Source organism: Sapajus apella, unplaced genomic scaffold, assembly GCF_009761245.1.
Source record: "Sapajus apella isolate SASKATOON/1434 unplaced genomic scaffold, GSC_monkey_1.0 scaffold5, whole genome shotgun sequence".
NCBI lineage: Eukaryota > Metazoa > Chordata > Mammalia > Primates > Cebidae > Sapajus > Sapajus apella.
The window spans coordinates 28,323,603-28,349,583 of NW_022436945.1; the positions used below are offsets into that span (position 1 = coordinate 28,323,603).

General features: G+C 37.0%; 1 protein-coding gene across 4 annotated transcripts in view; it reads right to left on the reverse strand.

The window, feature by feature from the left end:
* Positions 1 to 25,519, reverse strand: part of TMEM156 (transmembrane protein 156) — a 51,197-nt gene extending 25,678 nt beyond the window's left edge. For 2 of the 4 annotated variants that reach the window (XM_032273943.1, XM_032273942.1), the window contains exon 1: positions 25,323 to 25,519. In XM_032273943.1, coding sequence (XP_032129834.1) covers positions 25,323 to 25,410 — 88 coding nt within the window. In that variant the 5' untranslated portion in view covers positions 25,411 to 25,519. Of the gene's footprint in view, positions 1 to 23,624; positions 23,721 to 25,322 lie in introns of all 4 variants that reach the window. The other 2 variants (XM_032273948.1, XM_032273952.1) reach the window with 2 other exon arrangements.
* Positions 25,520 to 25,981: the final 462 nt, after the last annotated feature.

Below are 25,981 nucleotides of genomic sequence, written 5' to 3' on the forward strand. Positions count from 1 at the left end.
GCAACAAATTGCCACATCTTGGTAATTTAAGACAAGAGAAATTCATTTTCTCCAGTTCTGGAGGCCACAGGTCCACCATCAGTTTCAACAGTCAGGAATGGAGAGGTCTACATGATTGTACTACCGCTGGAGGCTCTACGGAAGAATCTGTTTCTTGCCCCTCTGGTGGCTGCTGGCATTCCTTGGCTTGTGTCCACATCACTCTAATCTCTGTCTCCATAGTCACATTGCTTTCTCCTCTGTGTCTCTGTTTTCTACAAAACTCTGTGTGGAATCGCCCTCTGCCTCTCTTATATAAAGATATTTGTGATTGGATTTAGGCCCCACAAGGTTAATCCAAGATAATCTTCACATCTCAAGATCTTTAACTAAATCACACCTATAAAGACCCTTTTTCCTTATAAAGTAACATTTACAGGTTTTCAGAATTAGAACCTGATATCTTTGGATGGCCATTATACAGCCTATCACAACACCCAAAGATGAAATTTAACAAGGTGACACCATAATTTTTACTTTTGTCTGAAGACAAACATCAGATATGGAAATGATAGTATAATAGAAATAATACTAAGTTCAGAAGCAAAAGACAAACACTCTAGGCTGGGTGCAGTGGCTCACACCTGTAATCCCAGTCCTTTTGCGGGAGGAGGTGCTCAAATTGCTTGAGCTCAGGAGTTTGAGACCAGCCTGGGCACATGGCGACTCCATTTCTACAAAAAAATACAAAAATTAGCCAGGCGTGGTGGCACACTCCTATAGTCCTCACTACTCAGGAGGCTGAGGTAGAAGGATCACTTGAGCCTGGAAGGTTGAAGCTGCAGTGAGCCATGATCACACGCTGCACTTTAGCTTGGGCAAAAAAAGGAGATCCTGTCTCAAAAGGAGAAAAAATATTCCAGTGCTATATCTGTCGTTAGTCAAGATACTTAGACAATTTACTTAATCTCCATGAGTCTAGTTTTCTTAACTAGCAAAATAGAGATAACCCTGTTAATCTCATGGAGTTATAGTAACATCAAATTATATAGTACATATGGAAACAGTTTTGAAATTTGTACAAATATATGTCATTTAAAATGCAAACCCAGGCCGGGCGTGGTGGCCCATGTCTGTAATCCCAGCACTTTGGGAGGCCGAGGTGGGTGGATCACTTGAGGACGGGAGTTTGAGACCAGCCTGGCCAACATGATGAAACCCCATCTCTACTCAAAATACAAAACTTAGCTGGGTATGGTGGTGGGCGCCCATAGTCCCAGCTACTCGGGAGGCCAAGGCAGGAGAATTGCTTGAACCTGAGAGGTGGAGGTTGCAGTGAGCCAAGATCATGCCACTGCACTCCAGCCTGAGCAACGGAGTGAGACTCTATCTCAAATAAATAAATAAATACAGTAAAATGCAAACCCATATTTCAAAGTAAAAATTTTAAATTCATCTTTAGGACAGAATTATTTATGATTTTATTCATCAAAATAATCAAAGCTTACTGTGTAAAGATTGGGGACTCCTATTTATTAGCTACGATCAACTAAGGAATAGGCAACCTATCTTTCAGAAATTCCCAGTCCGATAGTTCTTTGTTAGCATAAGAAAACAACTGACATGGTTAATTTCGCCTTTATGTAGCATCTTCATCATTTCTCATATAATCCTATGGGGCAAAATATATTTTGAAGATTTCTAAATCATATGAAGCACAATGGAAGAATTATTTCTTTTTTTGAATGATTACTCCTACTCATATATCTTGATTCAAACTTGAAAAAAAAAATCAAGCTCATGGTTTATATTAAAGCATTTTTAAAATTGGTTTAATTTGTATTTTTATAGTAATTCTGTAAGTATTTATTGGTGATTTTTTTTATTATTTAATACATTAAGTGCTCATTTACTAACCTTCTATATTTGAAATTGCTTCTGTAATAACTCACATTTAATTTCCAGCTATAAAAAATTTATTCAAATATACAATTTGATTATGTCTTAATATATTTATAATCAAAGTTGTAATCAGATTGTAACTATAATAAAAAAATATTGCCTTCAGTAATAATGCCAAGGAAGGATATGGAAATGCACCACCTGATGGAACTCCATAATCTATACCTTTTTTAATATCACTAAAATCATTAAAAACTGATTTCTTGCCATCTTTCCATTTTCCTCACTGACACTTTTCATTTTATGAAACCTTCAACTTCTTCAATTTATATTGCTATGATATGACTTAGAAGAGAGATAGATAAATTTTTACTGTCAATATTGCAATATTCTTATTTAATAAGTGACCAACTGAGCTTTCTAGAATTCATGACAGATCCTTTATAATCAGCTATGGGGTAATTTCATGATGATTTTTAAACCTCAGCTTTAAATAATTCAATTGCAAAAGAAATAAATAGAAGACACACCCTTCCCCAGTATAATTTTAAGAAATAAATTCTACTCAATCATTTTTGCTATCAGGTGGACTATATTCTCATCTCCATAAACAAGGATTTATGCATTTAACTGCTGCCATTAATACTGCTGAGAGTTGATACCTAAATACTCACTCTCAGAGATGGAAATGCATTCCAGAATTACTCCAGTACTAAGACTGCAACCTCTCAGAAGAAGTACATAGAATACTAAACAGAATTGGGAAAATACATGGCGCTATAGGACAAATACTCAAGTCAATTATTTCCTCTTTTTAGAGAAAAGCCACAGCAAGATTAAAGAAACATCAACTATCTTTCTTTTTAAACTTCTATTATAAAAATATATTATGCACACATATGAATAAAATGTATCATGGCAGTTAAATAATAATAACTAATACCCACGTACCTATCACCCAGATTAAGAGACAGAATATTACCAATATATCTGAAGCACCCCTATGTCTTCTCACCCCTACACTATAGCATAGTTTAGAAATATGTACATATATATGGAATATACCATATGTATTCTGTGATTTGCTTTTACTTTGCTTAATGTGTTTTAGTCATGTTGGTGCACAGAGCTGTAGTTAATTATATATGGTATTCTTATGAATGAATATACTATAATTTATTTATTCATTCTTCTGACAGAGAACATTTGTGTTGTTCCATTTTTGCTGTTATGAATAATGTTGCTGTGAACTGAAACTCTCATACTTTGCTAGTGGGAATATAAAATAGTATAATCACTCTGGAAAACAGATTTTCTTATGAGTTAAACATATACTTACCATATGACCCAAAAATTCCACTCCTAGAAATTTACACAAGAGAAATAAAAACATATGTCCACGCAAAGACCTGTACGTGAATTTTTATGGCAGCTTTTTTACTTATAATAGCCAAGAACTGGAAACAACTTAAATGTCTAAAATCTAGTGAATATATAAATAACTCTTGCTGTATGCATGTAATGGGATACCACTCAGCAACAAAAAGGAAAAAACTACAAGCAACAACACGGATGAATCTCAGAGGCATTATAAAGAAGCCAGACTCAAGTGGCTATATATTGTATAATTCCACTTATATTAAATTCAAGAACGTGGAAAACTGCGTTGGCAGCAGGAGAGGGGCACTTCTGTAATGGAGCTTTGTAATGTATGATTTGGCTTTGTGTCCCCACTTAAATCTCATCTTGAATTGTAATCCCCAGGTGTTGAGGGAGGGACCTGGTGGGAGATGACTGGAACATGAGGTAGTTTCCCTCAGGCTATTCTTGTGATAGTGAGTGAGTTCTCACAAGATCTGATGGTTTTATAAGAGTCTCTTCCCCCTTTGCTCTCCCTTCTGTCTCCTGCTGCCTTGTGACGAAGTGCCTTCTTCCCCTCTGCCTTTCGCTATGATTGTAAGTTTCCTTAGGCCTCCCAGCCATGCAGAACTGGGAGTCAATTAAACCTCTTTCCTTTATAAATTTCCCAGCCTTGGATGGTATCTTTATAGCAGTGTGAAAACTGACCAATACAAGCAAGAAGAAACTTTTAGAGGTGATAGAAAGTTTTATATCTTAATTGTGGCAGTAGGTACACTGGTGAGTACATTTGTCAAACCTCATCAAAGTATGCACTTAAAATGGGAGCATTTTACTATATGTAATTTATATGTCAATGAAGTTGATATTAAAATAATGATACTATGAATATTCATGAACATCTCTTCAGTGTACACTAGCGGTTCAATTACTGGGTGTTTGGTGTTTCTTCAGTTTTACTAGAAAATGCCATATCATTATACAAAAATGGTTTGTATCAATTTATATTCCCACCTGCAGTGCATAAAAATTCTTTTTTTTTTTAATCAGTCTCACTCTGTTGCCTAGTCTGGAGTGCAGTGGCATGGCCTCAGCTCGCTGCAACTTCTGCCTCCTGGGTTCAAGTGATTCTCCTGCCTCAGCCTCCCAAGTAGCTGGAATTACAGGCATGCACCACCACACCTGGCTAATTCTTGTATTTTTAGTAGAGACATGGTTTCATGAAATTGGCCAGGCTGGTCAAACTCCAGACCCCAAGTGATCCCCTACCTTGGCCTCCCAAAGTGCTGAGATTACAGGCATGAGCCACCACCTGGCGGTTCTTTCTTTTTGACACATATTCTGACCAGTGCTTTTCAGGTTTGCCAATTTGATGAATGTCAAATAGAATATCTTCATGGTTTTGGTGTATATTTTCCTAATTTTCTCTATTTTTTTCTAATTTTTGATTTTTTGCTAGGTTGTCTTTTTATCTAATTAATGTTTAGAAGTTCTTTAAGTTTTCTGCTTAAAATTTCAATAAATTCTCTAAATTTTTTATCAATATATCTTCTCACAGTTTGTGCCTTATCTGTTTATTTTCTTTAGGATCTTTCAATTAAAGGGAACTCTTAATGTAGTAAATTTATCAACTACTTCCTTTAAAATTTGAGCTTGGTGTCTGAAGTTCTTCTTCCTTAAAAGATCTTTACTTATATTTTCTTCTAAAAGTTGTTTATAAAGTTTTGCCTTTCACATTTCATTTCTTAATAAATGGAATGGCTGGGCACAGTGGCTTATGCCGGTAATCCCAGCCCTTTGGGAGGCCAAGGTGGGTGGATTGCTTGAGTCCAGGAGCATGAAAACAGCCTGGCCAACATGGCAAAACCTCATTTCTACAAAAAACACACACACAAAAATAGCTGGGCGTGGTGGTGCATGCCTGTAGTCCCAGCTACTACAGAGGCTGAGGTAGGAGGATTGCTTGAGCCCAAGAGGTTGAGGCTGCAGTGAGCCATGATCATACCACTGCCCTCCAGACTAGGTGACAGATACGGAATTGTATACAGTATGATGCATGGAACCAAATTTGTTTTTTTTTTTTTTTTATGTATAACCAATTACACTAGCATTTATTGAGTAGTCTACCTTTTCTTATCTGTAATGACATCTCTGTCATATGAAGTTTCCATGTACATATAAGCATGTTTCTGGGCTCTCAATTTTGTTCCATTAGTGGATTTTTTCATCTTTGCAAAGATATCATGCTGACAAACTACTTTGCCTTATAAAAGATCTTATATCTGAGAGGAAAAAGTCCCCTTGCCTTGTTTTTTTTTTTTTTTTTTTTTTTTTTTGAGGAGTCTCACCCTGTCACCCAGGCTGGAGTGCAACGGTGCAATCTGGGTTCAGGCAATTCTCCTGCCTCACCCTCCTGAGTAGCTGGGATTACAGGTGCGTGCCACCATACCTGGTTAATTATTTGTATCTTTAGTAGACATGGGGTTTCAGCATGTTGGCAAGGCTAGTCTTGAACTCCTGACCTTGTGATTCACCCCTCTCGGCCTCCCAAAGTGGTGGGATTACAGGTATGAGCCACCACACTTGGCCACCTTGTTATTTTTCTTCAGAATTATCTTAGCAATTCTTGGCCCTTTGCGCATTCCAACAAATTTTAAAATCAGCTTGTTAAGTTCAGTGAAGAACCCAGCTGTTTGTATACGGAAATACAATTGACTTTTAAATATCAATATTCTTTTTTGTCATTTTGTTAAGCTTCTTTATTAACTTTAATTTTTTATAGCTTTTGGGCTTTCTATGCAAATATGCATATTGACTGAAATAATAATAATTTTCTTCCTTTTTTTTTTTGAGACAGAGTCTCACACTGTTGCCGGGGCTGGAGTGCAGTGGTACAATCTCGGCTCGCTGCAACCTCTGCATCCCAGGTTTAAGTGATTCTCCTGCCTCAGCCTCCCAAGTAGCTTGGATAACAGGCACCTTCCACCATGCCTAATTTTTTGTATTTTTAGTACAGATGGGGTTTCACCATGTTGACCAGGCCAGTCTTGAACTCCTGACCTCGTGATCCACCCGCCTAGGCCTCCTGAAGTGCTGGGATTACAGGTGTGAGGCACCACTCCCAGCCAATAACTTTATTTCTTACTTTCCAGACTTCATACTTTTTATTTCTTATACTTGTCTTACTGCAATATCAATAATGTCCAGTACCAGGTCGAATAGAAATTATGAGAGTGGGCATCCTTGTTTGCTCCTGATTTTAAGAATACTTACCATGTGTCATCATTGAGAATATTTCTTGCAATCATTTTGGATGCCCTTTATCAATTTATGCAAATTCTCCTTTAGTCCTAGTTTGCTAAGAATTTTTATAAGGGACTATTAAATATAATTGAATGCACTTTTAACAATTATTAAGATGATTATATAGTATTTCTTCCTTGATCTGTTAATGTAGTGAATTACATTATTAGATTTTTTAATGCTAACTTAATCTTGCACTCCAGTAATAAACCTAATTTGATTATTTTTCTATATCGTGCTTGTGTATTCTTTTTTTTTTTTTTTTTTTTTTTGGAGACAGAGTCTTGCTCTGTTGCCAGGTGCTAGGCTGGAGTGCAGTTGTGCGAGCTCAACTCACTGCAACATCCACCTTCCGGGTCCAAGCAATGCTCCTGCCTCAGGTGTGTGTCATCACACCCAGCTCATTTTTTTTTTTTTTTTTTAGTAGAGGCGGGGTTTCACCATGTTGGTCAGGATGGTCTCGATCTCTTGACCTTGTGATCCGCTCGCCTCACCCTCCCAAAGTGCTGGGATTACAGTCGTGAGCCACCGCGCCCGGCTACTTGTGTATTCTCAGTGTTTTATTTCAAAGTTCTATATCTATATTTACAAGTGAGATTGTCTTGTAAATTTTTGTTTTTGTCCCATTTTTGTTGAGTTTGAGTAACGAGGTATACTAGCCTTAAAAAACAAGTTGGATACTAAGAGGCACTCTCAAAACCACACAAATACATGGAAACTCAACAACTTACTCCTGAATGAAATAAAAAAATTCTTTGAAACAAATGAAAGTAGAGAAACAATCTAAAACCTCTAGGTTACAACAAAAGCAGTGTTAAGAGAAAAGTCTATAGTGCTAATTCCTACATTGAGAAGACATCTTAAATGAACAACCTAACCATACACCTAAAGGGGCTAAAACATAAGAACAAACTAGACCCAAAGCTATCAGAAATGAAGAAATATCTAAAATCAGTGCAGAGTAAATGAAATTTAGACCCCAAAAAACTATAAAGAGGTTCAATGAAACAAAAGTTGGTTTTTGAAGGGGCAAATAAGATTGATAGACTGATAGCTAGATTAACAGAGAAAAGGAGAAGATCAAAACAAGCACGATCAGAAATGACAAAGGTAACATTACAACTGATCCCACAGAAATGCAAAAGACCCTTAGAGACTACAATATCTATGCACGCAAACCAGAAAATCTGGAGGAAATGAATAAATTCCTGAAAACACACAACCTCCCAAGATTGAACTAGGAAGGAACAGAAATTCCAAACAGACCGATAATGAATACGAAAGTTGAGTCAGTAATAAATAAACCTACCAGCCCAAAATAGCCCTGGACCAGATGAATTCACAGCCAATTTCTACCAGACACACAAGAAAGAGCTGCTACCAATCCTACTGAAATTATTCCAAAAAATGGAGGAGAAAAGGTTCTTCCCTAATTTACTCTATGAAACCAGTATCATCCTGATTCCAAAATCTAACAAACAAAAAGACAACAAAAAAAGAAAACTATAGGCCAATATTTTTGATGAATATAGATGCAAAAATCTTCAACAAACTATTAGCAAACAAGATCCAACAGCACATCAAAAAATTAATTCACCACAATCAAGTGGGCTTTATTCCTAAGATGCAAGGGTATTTCAACATATGCAAATCCATAATTGTGATTCACCACATAAACAGAAATAAAAACAAAAACCATATGATCATCTCAATAGATACAGAAAACTATTCAATGAAATCCAACATTTTTTTCATGATAAAAACCCCCAACAAACTAGACATTGAAGGAACACAACTCAAAATAATAAGAGCCATCTACAACAAACCCACAGCCAACATTGTATTGACTGGGCAAAAGTTGGAAGCGTTCCCCCTAAGAACTGGAACAATACAAAGATGTCAACTCTCACCACTCCTATTCAACATAGCTGTGGAAGTCTTAGCCAGAGCAATCCAGCATGAGAAAAATAAAAGGAATCCAAATAGGAAGAGAGGAAGTCAAGTTATCTCTCTTCATTGATGATATGATTATATACCTAGAAAACCCTAAAATTATGTGAAAAGACTCCTAGACCTAATAAATGACTTAAGCAAAGTCTCAGGATACAAAATCAACATACAAAAATCAGTAGCATTTATATACACCAGTAACATTCAAGCCGAGAATCAAATAAAGAATGCAATCCCATTTAAAGTAACCACAAAAAAACATGAAATAAAACACCTAGGAATATCTAAACAAGGAGATGAAAGATCTCTACAAGGAGAATTACAAAACACTGCTGAAATAAATCATGGATAACACAAACAAATATAAAAGCATTTCATGCTCATGGATTGGAATAATCAATATCATCAAAACGTCCATACTGCCCAAAGCAATCTACAGACTCAATACTATTCTTATCATATTACCAGTGTTATTTTTCAGAAGAGAAAACTATTCTAAAATTCACATTAATTCCTCCCCCAAAATATCCCAAATAGCCAAAGCAAGCCTAAGCTAAGAGAACAAAGCTAGAGGCATCACATCTTCCACCTTCAAGCTATACTACAAGGCTAGAGTAACAAAAACGTCATGGTATTGGTACAAAAATATTAATAGACACATGGACCAATGGAACAGAATGGAGACACCTGAAATAAAGCTACACACCTAAAACTAACTGATCTTTAATGAATCTGACAGAAGTAAACACTGGGGAAAGGATACTCTATTCCATGAACAGTGCCGAGAAAACTGGCTAACCATATGAAAGAATGAAACTGGATCCCCTTCACCATATACAAGAATTAACTAAAGATAGATCAAAGACCTAAATGTAAGACCTCAAACTATAAAAATCCTAAAAGAAAACCTAGGAAATTCTCTTCTAGAGATGAGCTTAGGCAAAGAAATTATGACTAAGTCTTCAAAACCAAATGCAACAAAAACAAAAATGGACAATTGGAACATTATTAAACTAAAAGGTTTCTTCACTGCAAAATAAACTATCAGCAGGGTAAACAAACAACCTACTATTCAGCCATAAAAAAGATTGACATCATGTCCTCTGCAGCAGCATGGTTGCAGCTGAAGGCCATTATCCTAAGCAAATTAACGCAGAAACAGAAAAACAAATACCACATGTTCTCACTTATAAGTGGGAGCTAAAACTGAGTACACACAGACACAAAGACGGGAGGCAAGGGCTTAAAAACCACCTATTGGGAAATACGTTCACCATTTGGGCAATGGGATCACTGAAGCCCAAACCTCAGCATCACACAATATAGCCATGTAACAAACCTGCACGTGTACCCTCTGAATCAAAAATTTAAAAATGATATAATACTTAACAATAAATTAATGAAATACATTACATCAATGAGTCTAAAAGAATATGAACTACATCTAGATGCTTAAAAGCATTTTAAAAATATCACATTTATTTGTTATGTCTGTACTTATATTTTTTTCATTTCTAACACTAGTTACTTGTACCTTCTCTCATTTTTTTTTTATTCAGTTTTGGCAGACAGAATAATGGCTCCCAAAGATGTCCCTATCTTAATTCCTGGAACCTGTCAATATGTTCCAGAACATGGCAAAGGGGAATTAAGGTTGTTAATAAGCTGATCTTAAAATAAGGAAATTATCCCAGATTATCTGGGTGGGCCCAATGTAATCATGAATGTGAAATTGAGTAGCAGAAGACTCAATGTCAGAGTGATACAATATGAGAAAGACTCAACAGGCCACTGCTGGCTTTGAAGATGGAAGGCGGCCAAGGAATTCAGACAGCTTCCAGAAGCTAGAAATAGCCAGAAAATGGATTCTCTTCTAGAGCCTCCAAAAGGAACACAATCTTACTGATACCTTGATTTTACTCCAAAGAGACTTCTGCTTAACTTCTAACCTACACTGTGAGACAATAAATTTGTGTTGTTTTAAGCCACTAAGTTTATGATCATTTGTTATAGCAGCCCTAACTGATATGGTTTGGCTATGCCCTACTCAAATCTCATCCTGAATTGTACCTCCCATAATTCCCTCATGTTGTGGGAGGGACCCAGATAATTGAATCATGGGGGCAGTTTCTCCCATGCTATTCTCATGGTAGTGAATAAGTACAGCTTAAAATCTCCCACTAAATAATGGATTTATAATTGTCTTTTTAAAGCTGTCTTGTTTGGGGCATACAAATTTAGAATTGATGCATATTCTTGTGACTTGAAACTTTTATCCAAGTATCCTGACCTTCTTTATTGCTAGTAACGATGTTAATTTTAAAATCTTAAATTAACACAATGACACGTGCTTTCTTCAGTTACTCTTTGTTCTACATATTTTTCTCATCTTTTCACTTTTATCTTAATGCTTTAGATAGGTCTCAAATGGCGTATTTCCGGAAATTGCTTTTTTAATCTAGTCTGATAATTTTTTGTCTTTTTACTTCAATAGATTTGCCCACTTACATTACTGGGATCAAATTATACCCTATTGTTAATGCTTTCTATTTGTTCCACACTTCCTACTGTTTCTTGCCTTTCCAGCTATTAAATTGATTAAGTGAATTTTTTTCTCATTCTCTTGTTTTTCCTTTAGTTATCTGAGGTTAGATACTATATTTCTACTATTTTTGTATTTACCATAGTAATTTTTAACGTGCATCTTTAACGCCAAAGTCAATCAACAGTTACCCTCTCTGAAACAATACAAGGATCTTAGAATACTTTAACTCAGATCATCTCCTTCCTGACTTACATGCTACTTTTATACAGCATTTTCATTCTATCTTGTTTTTTTCATTGACATACAAATTAGTTGAGTTTTTAAATTTTATGCAACTAATATTTTCAGGATTTGTTTGTATTTACTCACACATTTATAATTGTTATTGAGGGTTTTTTCCCCTGCCATTTCTTCTTATATCTCTGCCCTTCCTTCTGCGATTGCATTCCATCTCCTAAAGATAATTCTTTAGAAGTTCTTTCACTGAGGGTCCAATGATTGTAAACTCTCTGTGTTGTTTATCTGAAAATATACATCCCAGCAGTTCTAGGTCAACAACAATGTTGCCTGAGCACTTTGCAGGCATTTTTCACTGCCTTCTGATTTTCACGGTTGTTTTCAAGAGAAAACTGAGCTGTCACACTATTGTCCTTTAAACTTTTTAAAAACAATCTGCATTTATCCCTGGTTATTTTAAGATCTGTTGGTCAGGCACAGTGGCTCATCCTGTAATCCCAGCACTTTGGGAGGCTGAGGCGGGCGGATCACCTGATGTCAGGACTTCAAGATCAGACTGGCCAACATGGTAAAAGCCCGTCTCCACTAAAAATACAAAAATTAGCCAGTGTGGTGGCAGGTGCTTGTAATCCCAGCTACTTGGGAGGCTGAGGCACGAGAATTGCTCGAATCCGGGAAGCAAAGTGTGCAGTAAGCTGAGATCGTGCCACTGCACTCCAGCCTGGGTGACAGTGCGAGACTCCATCTCGAAAAAAAATATATATCTTTAGATTTCATGTTTTGCAGAATTTCTCATCACTTATTTTGCTTGGGATTTGTTAGGTTTCCTGAATTTGAGGTTTTATATCTTTCAATAATTCTGTAAAGCTCTTAGCCATTGTCTCTTCAAATATTGCCTTTACCCTATTCTATTTCTTCTCTCCTTTGCAACTTTGATTAGAAATAGCTCCATTTGCTTTCCATGTCTCTTAACCTCTGTGCTGTGTTCTAGGTAATTTCTTCAGATCTCTACTCCAGTTTACTAATTCATTATTTAGTTGCATCTAATCTGTTCATTTCATTCCTTGCATTTCTAATTTATTGTATGTTCACAATTAGAACCACTAGTTAGTTCTTTTTCAAATTTGCCTGGTAATTTTGAATAGTCTTTGTTTCTTGCTCATACTGTTTTTTAGAATTAAAAAATGTGGCAGAGTATTGGACCTCCCCCCAAATTTGTTTCATATTATTTTTAGGCTGGGAGAATAAATGACTCTGTTTGTTCTCTCTATTAACTTTGTGTGTAAAAATTGTTGCTATTTTCCCAATCATAGTACCTTACATTTTATTTTAAACTTTATACATTTTCAGATAATTTTCTCCAAGTTTTATTAAGGTATAATTAACTAATAAAAATTATACATATACTTATGGTATATAATGTGATGTTTTGTGTGTGTGTGTGTGTGTGTGTGTATACATATATATGTGTGTGTGTATATATACACACACACAAACACACACACATTGTTAAGTGATTAAATCAAACCTAAGAACATATCCATCACTCACATACCATTTGTGTGTGTGTGTGGTGAGAACATTTACTCTCTTAGCAATTTTCAAGTATATAATCCATTATTATTGGCTGTAGTCAGTATGCCATAGAATAGATCTTCAGAACTTATTTATCTGTCTAAATGAAATTTTGTACCCTTTGACCAACATCTCTCCATTCCCCTCACCCCACCCTGTCATCCATGGTAACCATCATTGTACTCTATTCTCTGCCACTATGAGTTCAACTTTTTGCAATTCTGTATATAAGTGAGTCCATCTGGCATTTTTCTTTCTGTGCCTGGTTTACTTCACTTAGCATAGTATCTCCCAGATTCATTCATATTGTTGCAAATGACAGAATTTTCTCCTTTTTTAAGGTGGAATAGTATTACCTTGTGTATATGTGCCACATTTTCTTTACCGATTGATGGACACTTAGGTTGATTCCATATCTGGACTATTGTGAAGAATGCTGCAATGGATACGGGAGTTCAGAGATCTCTTTGACACACTGATTTCATTTCCTTCAAATATATACCCAGAAGTGGGATTGCTGGGTCATATGGTAGTTCTACTTTTTTTTTTTTAAAGAGACAGGGTCTTACTAAGTTGCCCAGGCTGCTCTCAAACTCCTGACTTCCAGTGATCCTCCCATCTCAGCCTCCCAAGTAGCTGGGACTACAGGTGGATGTCAGTGCACCTGGTTAGTAGTTCTAATTTTGAATTTTTTGAGAAAACTTTATGCTGTGTGTCATAATGGCTGTAGTAATTTACATTCCCACAACAGTGTACAAGGGTTCCCTTTTCTCCACATTCTCACCAACACTTGTTATCTTTTGTCTTTTTGATAATGGCCATCTTACGTGTGAGATAATATTTCACTGTGATTTCAATTTGTATTCCCTGATGATTAGTGATGTTGAGAATTTTTTCATATACCTATTGGCCATTTGTATGTCTTCTTTCAAGAAATGTCAGCCTGATGCAGTGGTTGATGCCTATAATGCCAGCACTTTGAGAAGCCAAGACAGGAGGATCATTTCAGCCCTGGAGTTCGGGACAAGCCTGGGTAACATAGTGAGACCCCATCTCTATGAAAAAATTTAAAAATTAGCCAGTGTGGTGACCCACACTTGTAGTCTTAGCTACTCAGGGGGCTGAGGTGGGAAGATCACTTGAGCTCTGAAGGTCAATTATTCAGTGAGCCATACTGCACTCCAGCCTGGGCAACATAGTGAGATCATGTCTCAGAAAAAAAGAAGAAGAAGAAGAAAAAGAAAGCAAAAAGAAAAAAAAGGAAATGTCTCTTCAGTGTCCTTTGCCCATTTTTTAATCAGGGTATTTTCTTGCTGTTGAGTTGTCTGAGTTTCTTATATATTTTGGATATTAAACCTTTATCATATATATGGTTTGTAAACATTTTCTGTCATTCCATAAGCTTCTTTTCACTCAGTTATTTCCTTTGCTATGCAGATTTTTAGTTTGATACAATCTTATTTGTATATTTCTGCTTTTGTTGCCTGTTTTATGGGTCACAACCAAAATAATAATTGCCCAGACCAATGTCATAGATATTTTTTCCTTATATTTCCTTCTAGTAGTTTTACAGTTTAGATCTTCAAGTTAATCCATTTTGAGTTGGTTTTTGTGTATGGTGTGAAATAAGTCTGATTACATTCTTCTGTACTTACTCATACTTTTTGATGCAATATTTTACGTATTGAAACAAACTATTTATTTTCTATTTCATATCTCATAATTCCAATATCTGAATTCTTTGAAAATCTGATTCTACTGTTTGTTGTTTCTGTTGATTTTTGTCCATTGAGTCTTCATGTGTTTTATGATTTTTATAATAGCTAGTGTTCCTTGGAATTTTACTTTGCGAAATTATTTGAAGAATGGTGTAAAGATGTTTTCCTCCAGAGAGGACTGGTGTTTTCCTCTGATGGGTATCTAATGGCACCATTAACCTAAAGTGACTTTAACTACAGTCCTGGATTGGAATTTTCACACCTCACAGGTAATGATCCTCGACATCTAAGTAACGGCCAGCTGTGTTTACGAACTCTCAAAGGACTCTTTTTCCTTTCTCCACCCATAGCCAAAGTGAAGACAGACAAATTTCCTCACACCCAGACAGAATTTGTCCTAGGTTGCTGTTTTATGGAGCATAACACTTTTTAGTATCTCAGTAATGTCTCAGTCTTAGACTTTGCCTTCTGTCTCCCGAAATATGACCCAGTGAAACTGAAATTTCAGGCCACCAGAGATTTGTAGTTGCTCCTGAGGCACTAATTTGTTCACTCTTATTTGTATTTATAATTCCTACTCATTTTCTGCCTCCAAGGAGGAGTCTTATTATCTTTTTTTTTTTTTTTTTTTTTTTTTTTAATTTTTTTGGCTGAGTTGTGTTGCCCAGGCTGGAGTGCAACAGCATGATGTTGGCTCACTGCAACCTCTGCCTCCCATGTTCAAGCAATTCTCCTGCCTCAGCCTCCCAAGTAGCTGGGATTACAGGCATACACCACCACACCCAGCTAATTTTGTATTTTTAGTAGAGATGGGGTTTCTCCCTATTGGTCAAACTGGTCTCGAACTCCCGACCTCTAGTGATCCGCCCACCTTGGCCTCCCAAGGTGCTGAGATTATAGGCATGAGCCACTGCACCTGGTCAGGAGTCTTATTTTCTTATCAGTTCAACTCTACATTTCTAAAGTTTTAAATACATTTTATTTCACATTTCTAGATATTTTGTGCCAGGAGTATTTTTCAGGGTATGACTGCAAGAAAAGAAATCTCAATTATCTGTTGACCTCTACAAATACGTGAAAACTTATAATAGAGTCTTCATTAGTTGACAGATAATAGGCGTACCAGGGGCTGCTCTAGTTCAACTCACATTTTCCCAAGACCTCATTAACTAGTTGTCAGGGAACTCTGGGTAGATTATTTCTTTGACTATACATATTCTAAGTGTTATTGCTTTAGCATATTAAATATAAACTAGAGAAAATGAGAATTTTCTGCTACTAGGAATATTGCTAGTAAGACCACTTTCGAGAAACATTTGGCCGCTTCTTGTAAAATTAAAGATACCCAGTGAAATGGACTGAACATTTGCTTCCCCCTAAAATCCCAATATGATGGTATTTGAAGGTGGAGTCTGTGGGAAGTAATTAGGTCATGAGAGTGAAGAGCTAATGGATGGGACTAATGCCCTTACAAGAAGAGGCCAGAGAGGTAACTAGTTCTATTTCCATCCCATAAGAATACAAGGAAAAGTCAGCATTCTGCAACCCAGAAGAGGACCCTCATCGGAATCAACCGTGCTGGCACACTGATCTTGGACTTCCAACCTCCAGAGCTGTGAAGGCTCTTGTTTACAAGCCACTTAGTCTACAGCACTTTGTTATAGCAGCCCAAACTGAATAAGACACCCAGGTATTCCACGACTAGAGTGTTACTGGATAGAAACGAAAACACATACTGACACAAACATTTGTACAATTATGTTCATAGCAGCATATTTATAATAGCCCAAACTGGAAATAATCCAATGGATAAAGGGACAAATATTGTGTATTGATATCATGGAGTACTTTGCAACCAAAAGATAGGAGCTACTGAATCACTCAATATCGTAAATGAATCTCAAAAACATGCTAAGTAAAGAAGCCAGACCAGGGCGGGCATGGTGGCTCTCTCCTGTAATCCCAGCACTGTCGGAGGCCAAGTCCAGCGAATCACTTGAGGTCAGGAGTTCAAGGCTAGCCTGGCCAACTTGGTGAAACCTCATCTCTACTAAAAATACAAAAAAAAAAAAAAAAAAAAAAGAAAGAAAGAAAATCCAGGCATGGTGGCAGGCACCTGTAGTCCCAGCTACTCTAGAGGCTGAGGCAGAAGAATCACTTGAACCCGGGAGGCAGAGGTTCCAGTGTGCCGAGATCACCCCATTGCACTCCAGCCTGGGTGAGAGAGCAAGACTCATCTCAAACAAAAAAAAAGCCAGACCATGGGCCGGGCGCGGTGGCTCAAGCCTGTAATCCCAGCACGTTGGGAGGCCGAGGCGGGTGGATCACGAGGTCAAGAAAACGAGACCATCCTGGTCAACATGGTGAAACCCCGTCTCTACTAAAAAAAAAAAAATACGAAAAATTAGCTGGGCATGGTGGCACGTGCCTGTAGTCCCAGCTACTCAGGAGGCTGAGGCAGGAGAATTGCCTGAACCCGGAAGGCGGAGGTTGCGGTGAGCCGAGATGGCGCCATTGCACTCCAGCCTGGGTAACAAGAGCGAGACTCCGTCTCAAAAAAAAAAAAAGCCAGACCAAAAATATTTACTGTATGATGAGTCCATTTACATGAAATAGAAGACACAAAAGTAATTTATGGTAACACAGGTCAGATGTTGCCTTGGGGATGTGGAAGGAGATTTGAAAGGAAAGAGCCAGAGGAATCTTTTTGTTGTTGTTTGTTTGTTTGTTTGTTTGTTTTTGAGATGGAGTCTCGCTCTCTCACCCAGGCTGGAGTGAAGTAGGGCCATCTCAGCTCACTGCAACCTCTGCCCCCCGGGTTAAAGTGATTCTCCTGCCTAAGCCTCCAGAGTAGCTGGGATTACAGGTGAGCGCCACCACGCCCAACTAATTTATTTTATTTTATTATTATTATTTTTTGAGACGGAGTCTCACTCTGTCACCAGGCTGAAGTGCAGTGATGCAATGTCCGCTCACTGCATGCAACCTCCGCCTCCCGGATTCAAGTGATTCTCCTTCCTCAGCCTCCCGAGTAGCTGGGATTACAGGCATGCACCACCACGCCTGGCTAATTTTTGTATTTTTAGTAGAGACAGGGTTTCACCGTGTTAGTCAGGCTGGTCTGCATCTCCTGACCTCGTGATCCGCCTACCTCGGCCTCCCAAAGCGCTGGGATTACGGATATGTGCCACCGCGGCCAGCCTAATTTTTGTATTTTTAGTAGAGATTGGGTTTTGCCATGTTGCCACGCTGGTTTCTAACTCCTGACCTCAGGTGATTTGCCCACCTCAGCCTCCCAAAGTGCTAGTATTACAGGCTGAGCCACCACCACTGCCCGAGCCAGAGGCATCTTTATTGGGGTGATGTAAATCTGTATCTGGTATGTGATAGTAGTTACACAGGTGCGCACAAATGTCAAAATTCATGAAACTGAACACTTAAGATCTTTCCATAAAGATGTGGTATATATATACTATGGAATACTATGCAGCCATAAAAAAGAAAAATCAAGTCCTTTGCAGAAACATGGATGGAGCTGGAGTCCATTATCCTTAGCAAACTAACACGGGAACAGGAAACCAAGTATAACATGGTCTCACTTATAAGTGGGAGCTAAATGATGAGAACACATGTACACATAGAGGGGAACTACAGACACTGGGGCCTACTGGAAGGTGGAGGGTGGGAGGAGAGAGAAGATCAGGAAAAATAACGAATGGGTACTAGGCTCCATACCTAGATGATGAAAAATAATCTTTATAGCCCCTGTGACATGCATTTACCTGTATAATAAACCTTCACATGTAGCCCTGAGCTTAAAACGAAAGTTTTTTAAAAAGATCTTTCCATTTTATTGTATGTAAATTATGCCTGTTAAAAAAAATAGATTGTTTCAAAGAGTCCTTCACATTATTGGTTATTCTATAGCATAATTCAGCAATTTAAAAATATTAGCTGCCAGGATAGGACTTTATGGTTTAGCTGCCTCATTTACAAAGACATTCATTAACATATGATGTTTTTCTTTGGTCACAGGTCTGCCTCTTTAACAATTAGAATAAACTCTAAAAGAGTATCCACTTCAATAGCAAAATCTCTATTATTTTTCAATTTTGGGGCCATCGTTGAAGCCTGTCTGGTAATACTAAGCAGGAAAGGGGGAAAAAAAAATCACATTGTATTTGGGTGATATATCTGTAGTGTTAACCAGATCAGGAGCAAAGGACTATGAATTTATTCATAGGATATTTGGGAAAGACCATTGAAAAAGTTTGCTGGAGGCAGGGGGCAAAGTTTGGGATAACTTTTAACATACCATAGCAAGATTTGAAAGGCAGGCTTGAGACATAAGAGACTGCTCATTTATTTTCTTGTCAAAATAAGAGAAGTAAATGAATATTATGAAATTCCCTGTAGATAAAGAAAACGGCAGGAAAATGACTCAGGGTAAAAAGACACATCTCTTTCAAGTAAAATATTCTGCAAAATAAATTTCACAGGCTGCACAACCTAAAATTTCTAGATTTGTGATGAAATCTAATCTTTTTAAAATATGAGGATAGCACTTGGCCTGCCTAAAACACAAGGTGTTTGTGAACATCAGATCAGAAATGCTTCCTTCAAGATTTTCTTATTTCCTTAACAGTATGATTCAGCAAGTTTGCTCCCTCAACAGATACTGAGTGCCCCTAATATGACAGACACTCTTAACTGCTTGAAACACATCAGTGAACAAAGCAGACAAAAACCTCAGTTTCATGGAGCTTATATTCTATTTGGAGAAACCAGATGATTTTTAAAAATGCATAATAAATAAGTAAATTAGATTGGTGATAAAATATACATGATAAGAGAAAAGAAACAGAACAGTGCAAGGGAAAGATGTATCACCCTATGAATGTCTTAGGGAAAGACATTTTTTAAAAATTAAAGCAAAAAGATATGCTACTCAGGAGGCTGAAGTGGGAGGATCTCTTGAACCCAGGAATTAGAGTCCAGCCTGGGCCATAAAGCAAGATTCTGTCTGTCTTAAAAAATTTTTGTAAAAACTAAAAATCAAAAGAGATATATTAAGAGAACATTTTTAAAAATTTATTTATCATACTTTAAGTTCTGGGGTATGTGTGCAGAACATGCAGGTTTGTTACATAGGTATACACATGCCATGGTGGTTTGCTGCATCCATCACCCCGTCATCTACATTAGGTATTTCTCCTAATGCTATCCCTCCCCAATCCCCCCACCCCCTGCTATACCTCCCCTAGCCCCGTAACCCTGACAGGTCCCAGTGTGTGATGTTCCCTTCCCTGTGTCCATGTATTTAACAGAACATTTATCCACCAAAACAATGAGACAAGCAGTTAGAAAGCACCCTAAGCAAGAGTTGTTGGTATTGCAACTTAACAGATTAGGGAAGAAAGCCAGTTCTGTCAAAGTGATGAAAGGCGTTATATTCAACACATTTTTTTGTCAACACATAGTGTCTAAAATGTATACATAAAAATACCGTGTCCATTAGTGGCCATTTTAAAACTGTAATGACTCAGAAAATTCAAAAAGAACAAAATCTGGCTGGGCGCAGTGGCTCACACATGGAATCCCAACACTCTGGGAGGCTGAGGCAGGCGGATCACTTGAGGTCAGGCGTTCCAGACCAGCCTGGTCAACATGGTGAAGCACCATCTCTACTAAAAATACAAAAATTAGCTGGGCATGGTGCGTGCCTATAGTCCTAGCTGCTTGGGAGGCTGAGGCAGGAAAATGGCTTGAACTTGGGGGTTGGAGGTTGCAGTGAGCCAAGATCATGCCACTGCACTCCAGCCTGGGTGACAAAGTGAGATGTCTCAAAAATAAACAAATAAATATGTGTTTTAAAAAAGAAGCAAAATCTTACCATGAAGTAAATTTATCCATCTAGTTTATTACTTCTTTCTGAAGATTTTCAGAACATTCTCTCTTGAGAATGATGCTGCACCAAGAGTAGAGATATTTAATACGTTATAATGAGTTATTGTGTAAAATATTATTTTGTAAAATATATGTAAAAGTACTTGGCATAGTACTGGCATATGTAAATGTATTTGTTAAAATGTTTTAAAAATTGTTTAAATGGTCTTAAGGCTATATTTTAAATCTTGTTGGGGATTACTGATTAAATACTTATGAATAAGGAAAAAAGCATTCATTTTTGAGAACTAGATTAGCACTTTGAGGAAATTAATTGCAATTACCCTTGGTGTGCTGGTCTTTATAATATAGACTTAAATCTGTGAACATATGCTCATATTATGTCAGCTTATCCCATGGTTCTTTATCCTTTGCTTTCTTCAATTTCATTCTTCATTATACCACCATTTCCACCAAAAAGTGTGAAATCAAAGGGGAAATGAAAGCTGATAAACAGAGTTTATGTCAGTTCGGCTCTTAAAGTGAGGAAGTCAAACAGCTAGATAAAATTAGGTTTGAGGTGTTTTCATCTGTGGTTTTCCTTTTTTTTTTTTTGAGACGGAGTTTTGCTCTGTTGCCCAGGCTGGAGTGCAGTGGGGCAATCTCAGCTCACTGCACCTTCCATCTCCTGGGCTCAAGCAGTTCTCCTGCTTCAGCCTCCAGAGTAGCTGGGATTACAGGCGCATGCCACCACCATGCCTGCCTTTTTTTTTTTTTTCTTTTGTTTTGAGAAGGAGTCTCCCTCTGTCCCCCAGGCTGGAGTGTAGTGGCATAATCTTGGCTCACTGCAACCTTCACCTCCAGGGTTCAGGTGATTCTCCTGTCTCAGCCTCCACAGTAGCTGGGATGACAGGTGCGTGCTGCCATGCCTGACTAATTTTTGCTAATTTTTGTTTTTTCAGTAGAGACAGGGTTTCACAATTTTGGCTAGGCTGGTCTTGAACTCTCAACCTCAAGTGATCCACCCACCTCCACCTCCCAAAGTACTGGGATTACACCATGCCCAGCCCCAGCTAAATTTTTTGTATTTTTAGTAGAGATGGGGTTTCACCATATTGGCCAGGGTGGTCTCGGACTCCTGGCCTCAAGTGATCTGCCTGTCTCATCCTCTCAAAGTGCTGGGATTACAGGCATGAGCCATTGCACCCAGGCTCATCTGTGCTAATTCTATCCTATATAGCCACAAATCATTGGGATTACACTTGTGTGACTCACTGCAATTTCTAGTTTCAGGAACTATTGATATACTGATATGAGAATATTTTATTTAAAAATCAATAGTTATCATCACCATTTCTTCTCTTGAAAAGTGCTTTTGCAAGCAGATAAGAAGGAATACTAGGTGATCATTCAAACCTTGACAATTATTTCTCTTTACAAATGGAAATACAAGGAATGTCCTCCCAAAGATAGACTTGGAATCAATGTTTATGTTCCCATTGCATCTTGTTTACCTCCCTATTTTAGTTAATTCCTGTATTTTATTTAGTTGTTTGCCAGTGACTCGTCCCCCCAACTGGAAACTCATTGAAGAAAGAGTTGTCTTTCATTTTTGTAGCCCCAGCTTCATAGCACAGGTGAAAGAATAAATAAAGAAATAAAAGATCACTGGGATTTACATGAGGGTTAGCCAAGTCTCTCTCTTAAACACTTTAAGTTCAACAAAAGCAGGTTCAAAAGTCTCTTATTTGGGAGTAAGCTAGCTCCCTTAATTGCAAGAAGCTCTGAATCAAAATATATCCACTACTCCATTTTGTGTCTCCATCATCTACATGTAATATAAGTGCATCAAACCATTATATTAACTACTATATCCTATCTGCCTTTTAAATAAATGGAAAAGTTAAAAAACGCTGCTATAAAATAGGTTATCTTGCTAGTAGTACATACCCAATGCAAACTCATTAAAACTCTCAAACAGTGTAAAGTAGCTCCCCTTTTTTGGTAAAGTTAGATTAAATCGCTTACACTGTGTAATTGTGATCATTGAATATTCCTACTAATGATTATTCAGAGACTCAGATACATTCTTGATGAAAAATGATCAAACAAGGTGCTTTATTTTTAACTTAGGACTTCAAAGGGTTTATTATTTTGAAATCAAATCTATTAAACCTCATGAGTATATTATTCCTCATTAAGATTCCTTTTGAATTCATTTGACATGTTAAAGACAGGGTATTAGTAAATAATTTATAAGTAAAAATTATTTATAATATTAGCTTAGAAATTAAAGTGAATAGAGCATAAGAAAAATGAAAAAAAAAGACAAGTAACTAATAAGGTAAAACTAGACAGGAATTTCACAAGGTTAATTGTAGTACTTCTAGAACATTCTTAGCTTATCATAAATAATTTTACTAGCTATTTTATTTCGTATTAGTTGTCAATTTAACTCACTTCGTAGGCCAACTAGTATTGTGATTAAGAACTTTTTAAAAAGCAAGACAATTATGTTCAAGTTTCCTTCATTTAATCAATATGGGACTATAGTAAATGAGGCTGTAAAAAGATGTTCCTGGTGATCCATAAACCATTATAAAAATATAAAGCATTATTATTACACAACTGTATGTGTATAATTTTGCCTAGTAATCAGCTTTTTGTTTATGACAGCTCTGTGCAAAATTCCTTCTGCTGCTAAATAACGTAAAAGAAGACAGTGGTTTTTTAACATTTTTGTTTGTTGGCCCCAAGTAGCGTTCCTTTGAAACAAAATCCCCCAATAAATCCATCTGAGTGTGGTGGTATATGTCTGTAGTCCCAGCTACTTGGGGACTGAGGCAGGAGGATTGCTTGAGCCCAGAAGTTTGAGGTCAGCCTGGGCAACACAGTGACACCCTGTATCTTAAAAAAATCCATCAACCCAGAAAGAGTTTGGAGTAATATCTATGCTGTTATTGGACCAGGAGAACAGAAACAGCTATTTTAAGTTCAGGAAGGCAGTAAAGGTAGTATTGGGGGCTGATGTAACCAGTTTTGAAAGCAAGAGAACAAACATTATTATAAATGATGGTTGATAATTGACAAGATGAAGAACTGACACATTACTATTAAGCCAAGGAAGTTTGGCTAAGATGGATTTTATAAGAGCTCTTTCTTCTACCCACCAATAGAAGGGGCTCCCATCTGTCCTCCACTAAGAATTTATCTGTGCTTCAGCTGGGCGTGGTGGCTCACACCTGTAATTCCAGCACTTTCAGAGGCTGAGGTGGGCAGATAACAAGGTCAGGAGTTTGAGACCAGCCTCGCCAACATGGTGAAACCCCATCTCTACTAAAAAAAAAATACAAAAAAAAAGTGGGGCTGGGCAGGATGGTATGCGTCTGCAATCCCAGCTACTTGGGAGAATTGCTTGAACCAGGGAGGCAGAGGTTGCAGTGAGCCAGAATTGTGCTACTGCACTCCTCCCTGGGCGACAGAGCAAGACTCTGTCTCAAACAAACAAAAATGTCTCTGTACTTCATCTATCTTCTTTCTGCTCCCTAAAGAACTATGTGTCTGCCCCAAAATAGAAACCTTTAACATGTTCCTGTAGTAACCAGTTCTCATAAAATACTAACCAATAGTTAATTAAGTCATTTTGGGGATGATTACCTGGCTTTCATTAGATCCAATCTTATTGTTTAGAGGTACTATGTACAGACAGATAGATAGAGGACAGAGAGAGACAGACAGATAGAACCTACCCTGGATAACTATTGCATGAGCTTACTCTCAGCTCACAGTATCTTAAAAATAGGTTATCTTTATTCTAACTATTCTCTTTATAACACATTTTTCACCCAGTGAAATCAGCATTAACAATATGTGCTATGATTGCTTCATCTAAGTAACATAATGCCAGAAAGCCAACTTGTAGTCATAGTGTTTATTTAGCAAAAATATTTTTAACTGGCTACTTGGCATCGTGTATATGCAATATCAAATAATCACTGAAATGTCATCAAATATAATTAGCAAAAATATTTTTATCTGGCGATTTAGCATTACATACATACAACAATAAATATTCATTGCAGCAAGTCATCAAATATGAGTTTTTATCTTATTTTAATCAAATTCATATAAAGACTAGTTAATGATAGAATACAGCCTTTTCAGCTTTTCTTCTTATTAAATGTTAGGGAGCACAATTACCATCCGAACAATCATATTAATAAATTTTCAAATATTTTGCTAACACGTAAAAATAGTTTAAATTTATACCTATTTATTTTCCTAATCTAAGTTTTAGCAGTTATTCACAAAGTTAATTTTGTTCCATTTTTCTCCAGTTTCAAATACATACACACAAATCTGTTTAAATTTCACTTTTTCACTCACCTTATTTTAATGGCATTTTCAAAATGTATAAATGCTTTTTCTTGTCAAAAGATGACAGTAAGTTATTTGCGTGAAATAGTTGTAGTAGAGGGAATTCTAGCATTTTAAACACAATAAATATCACTTTCTTTATTAAAGAATTCCAGAATGTAAAAGCATACTTAAAGTTGTTTTGAAGAAACTATTTCAAAGAGCAGTCATGTGATGAGATTATTGTAATCTCAATGTCTGAAATCTAGACTACAGATTTTAAATATTTTCATTTTTAGGTATGCTACTATAATTACGTACTATGAATTAGGTTGCTGTCCTATATAACAGCCAACTAAAATTGCAATCTTGTTTTATTTTATTAGTTTTTCAGATCTAGAACTTCAGCCAATGCAGCATGTATCCAAAAAGAAGATCTTTTCCGTATCCACGAGCTGACACTAACTTTTTTAAATTAAGAAAGGAAAGCTAGATTACAATTACATACTCACCTTTCAGTGTCTTGAAATATTCCGGCAAAATTAAAATGAATGTGATCACTACTGCCACAAATAATTTAAGGAGAGCTGTTTTTGTCATGTTTCTTCACATGACACAAATGTGTTCCCTTCCAGTACATTCATGGTATGTTGCTTCCTGCTTTAAGTTTCATCTCGACAGTACTTTAGGTTAATGCAATTCACCTCATACTCACTTCCTTTTGAGTAAGACTCAAAAAAAAAAAAAAAAGAGGTCTTAAACTGAGAGACTTCACTTTTGAGTCACTTTACATTAAAAAAAAAAAACCCTCCAATAAATACTTTCAAACCATTTACTTATCTTTCTAAGCAAGAAAGGTAAATAAATGATCTCAAGAAGCAAAGGGATCTTCCCCCCAGAGAAACTGAAGCTATTTTCCCTTGTTTACCAATTTATGAATATAAACCCACAATATACTCCCAAAAATAAAATGGTGGGCTGAGCGAAGTGGCACACACCTATAATCCCAGCACTTTTGGAGGCCAAGGTGGAAGGATCATTTGAGGCCCGAGTTTGAGTCCAGATTGGTCAACAGAGCAAGATCTCCTCTTTATTATAATTTAAATATAGCTAGGTGTGTTGGTGCACCTCTGTAGTCCCAACTACACAGGAAGCTGAGGATCACTTGAAC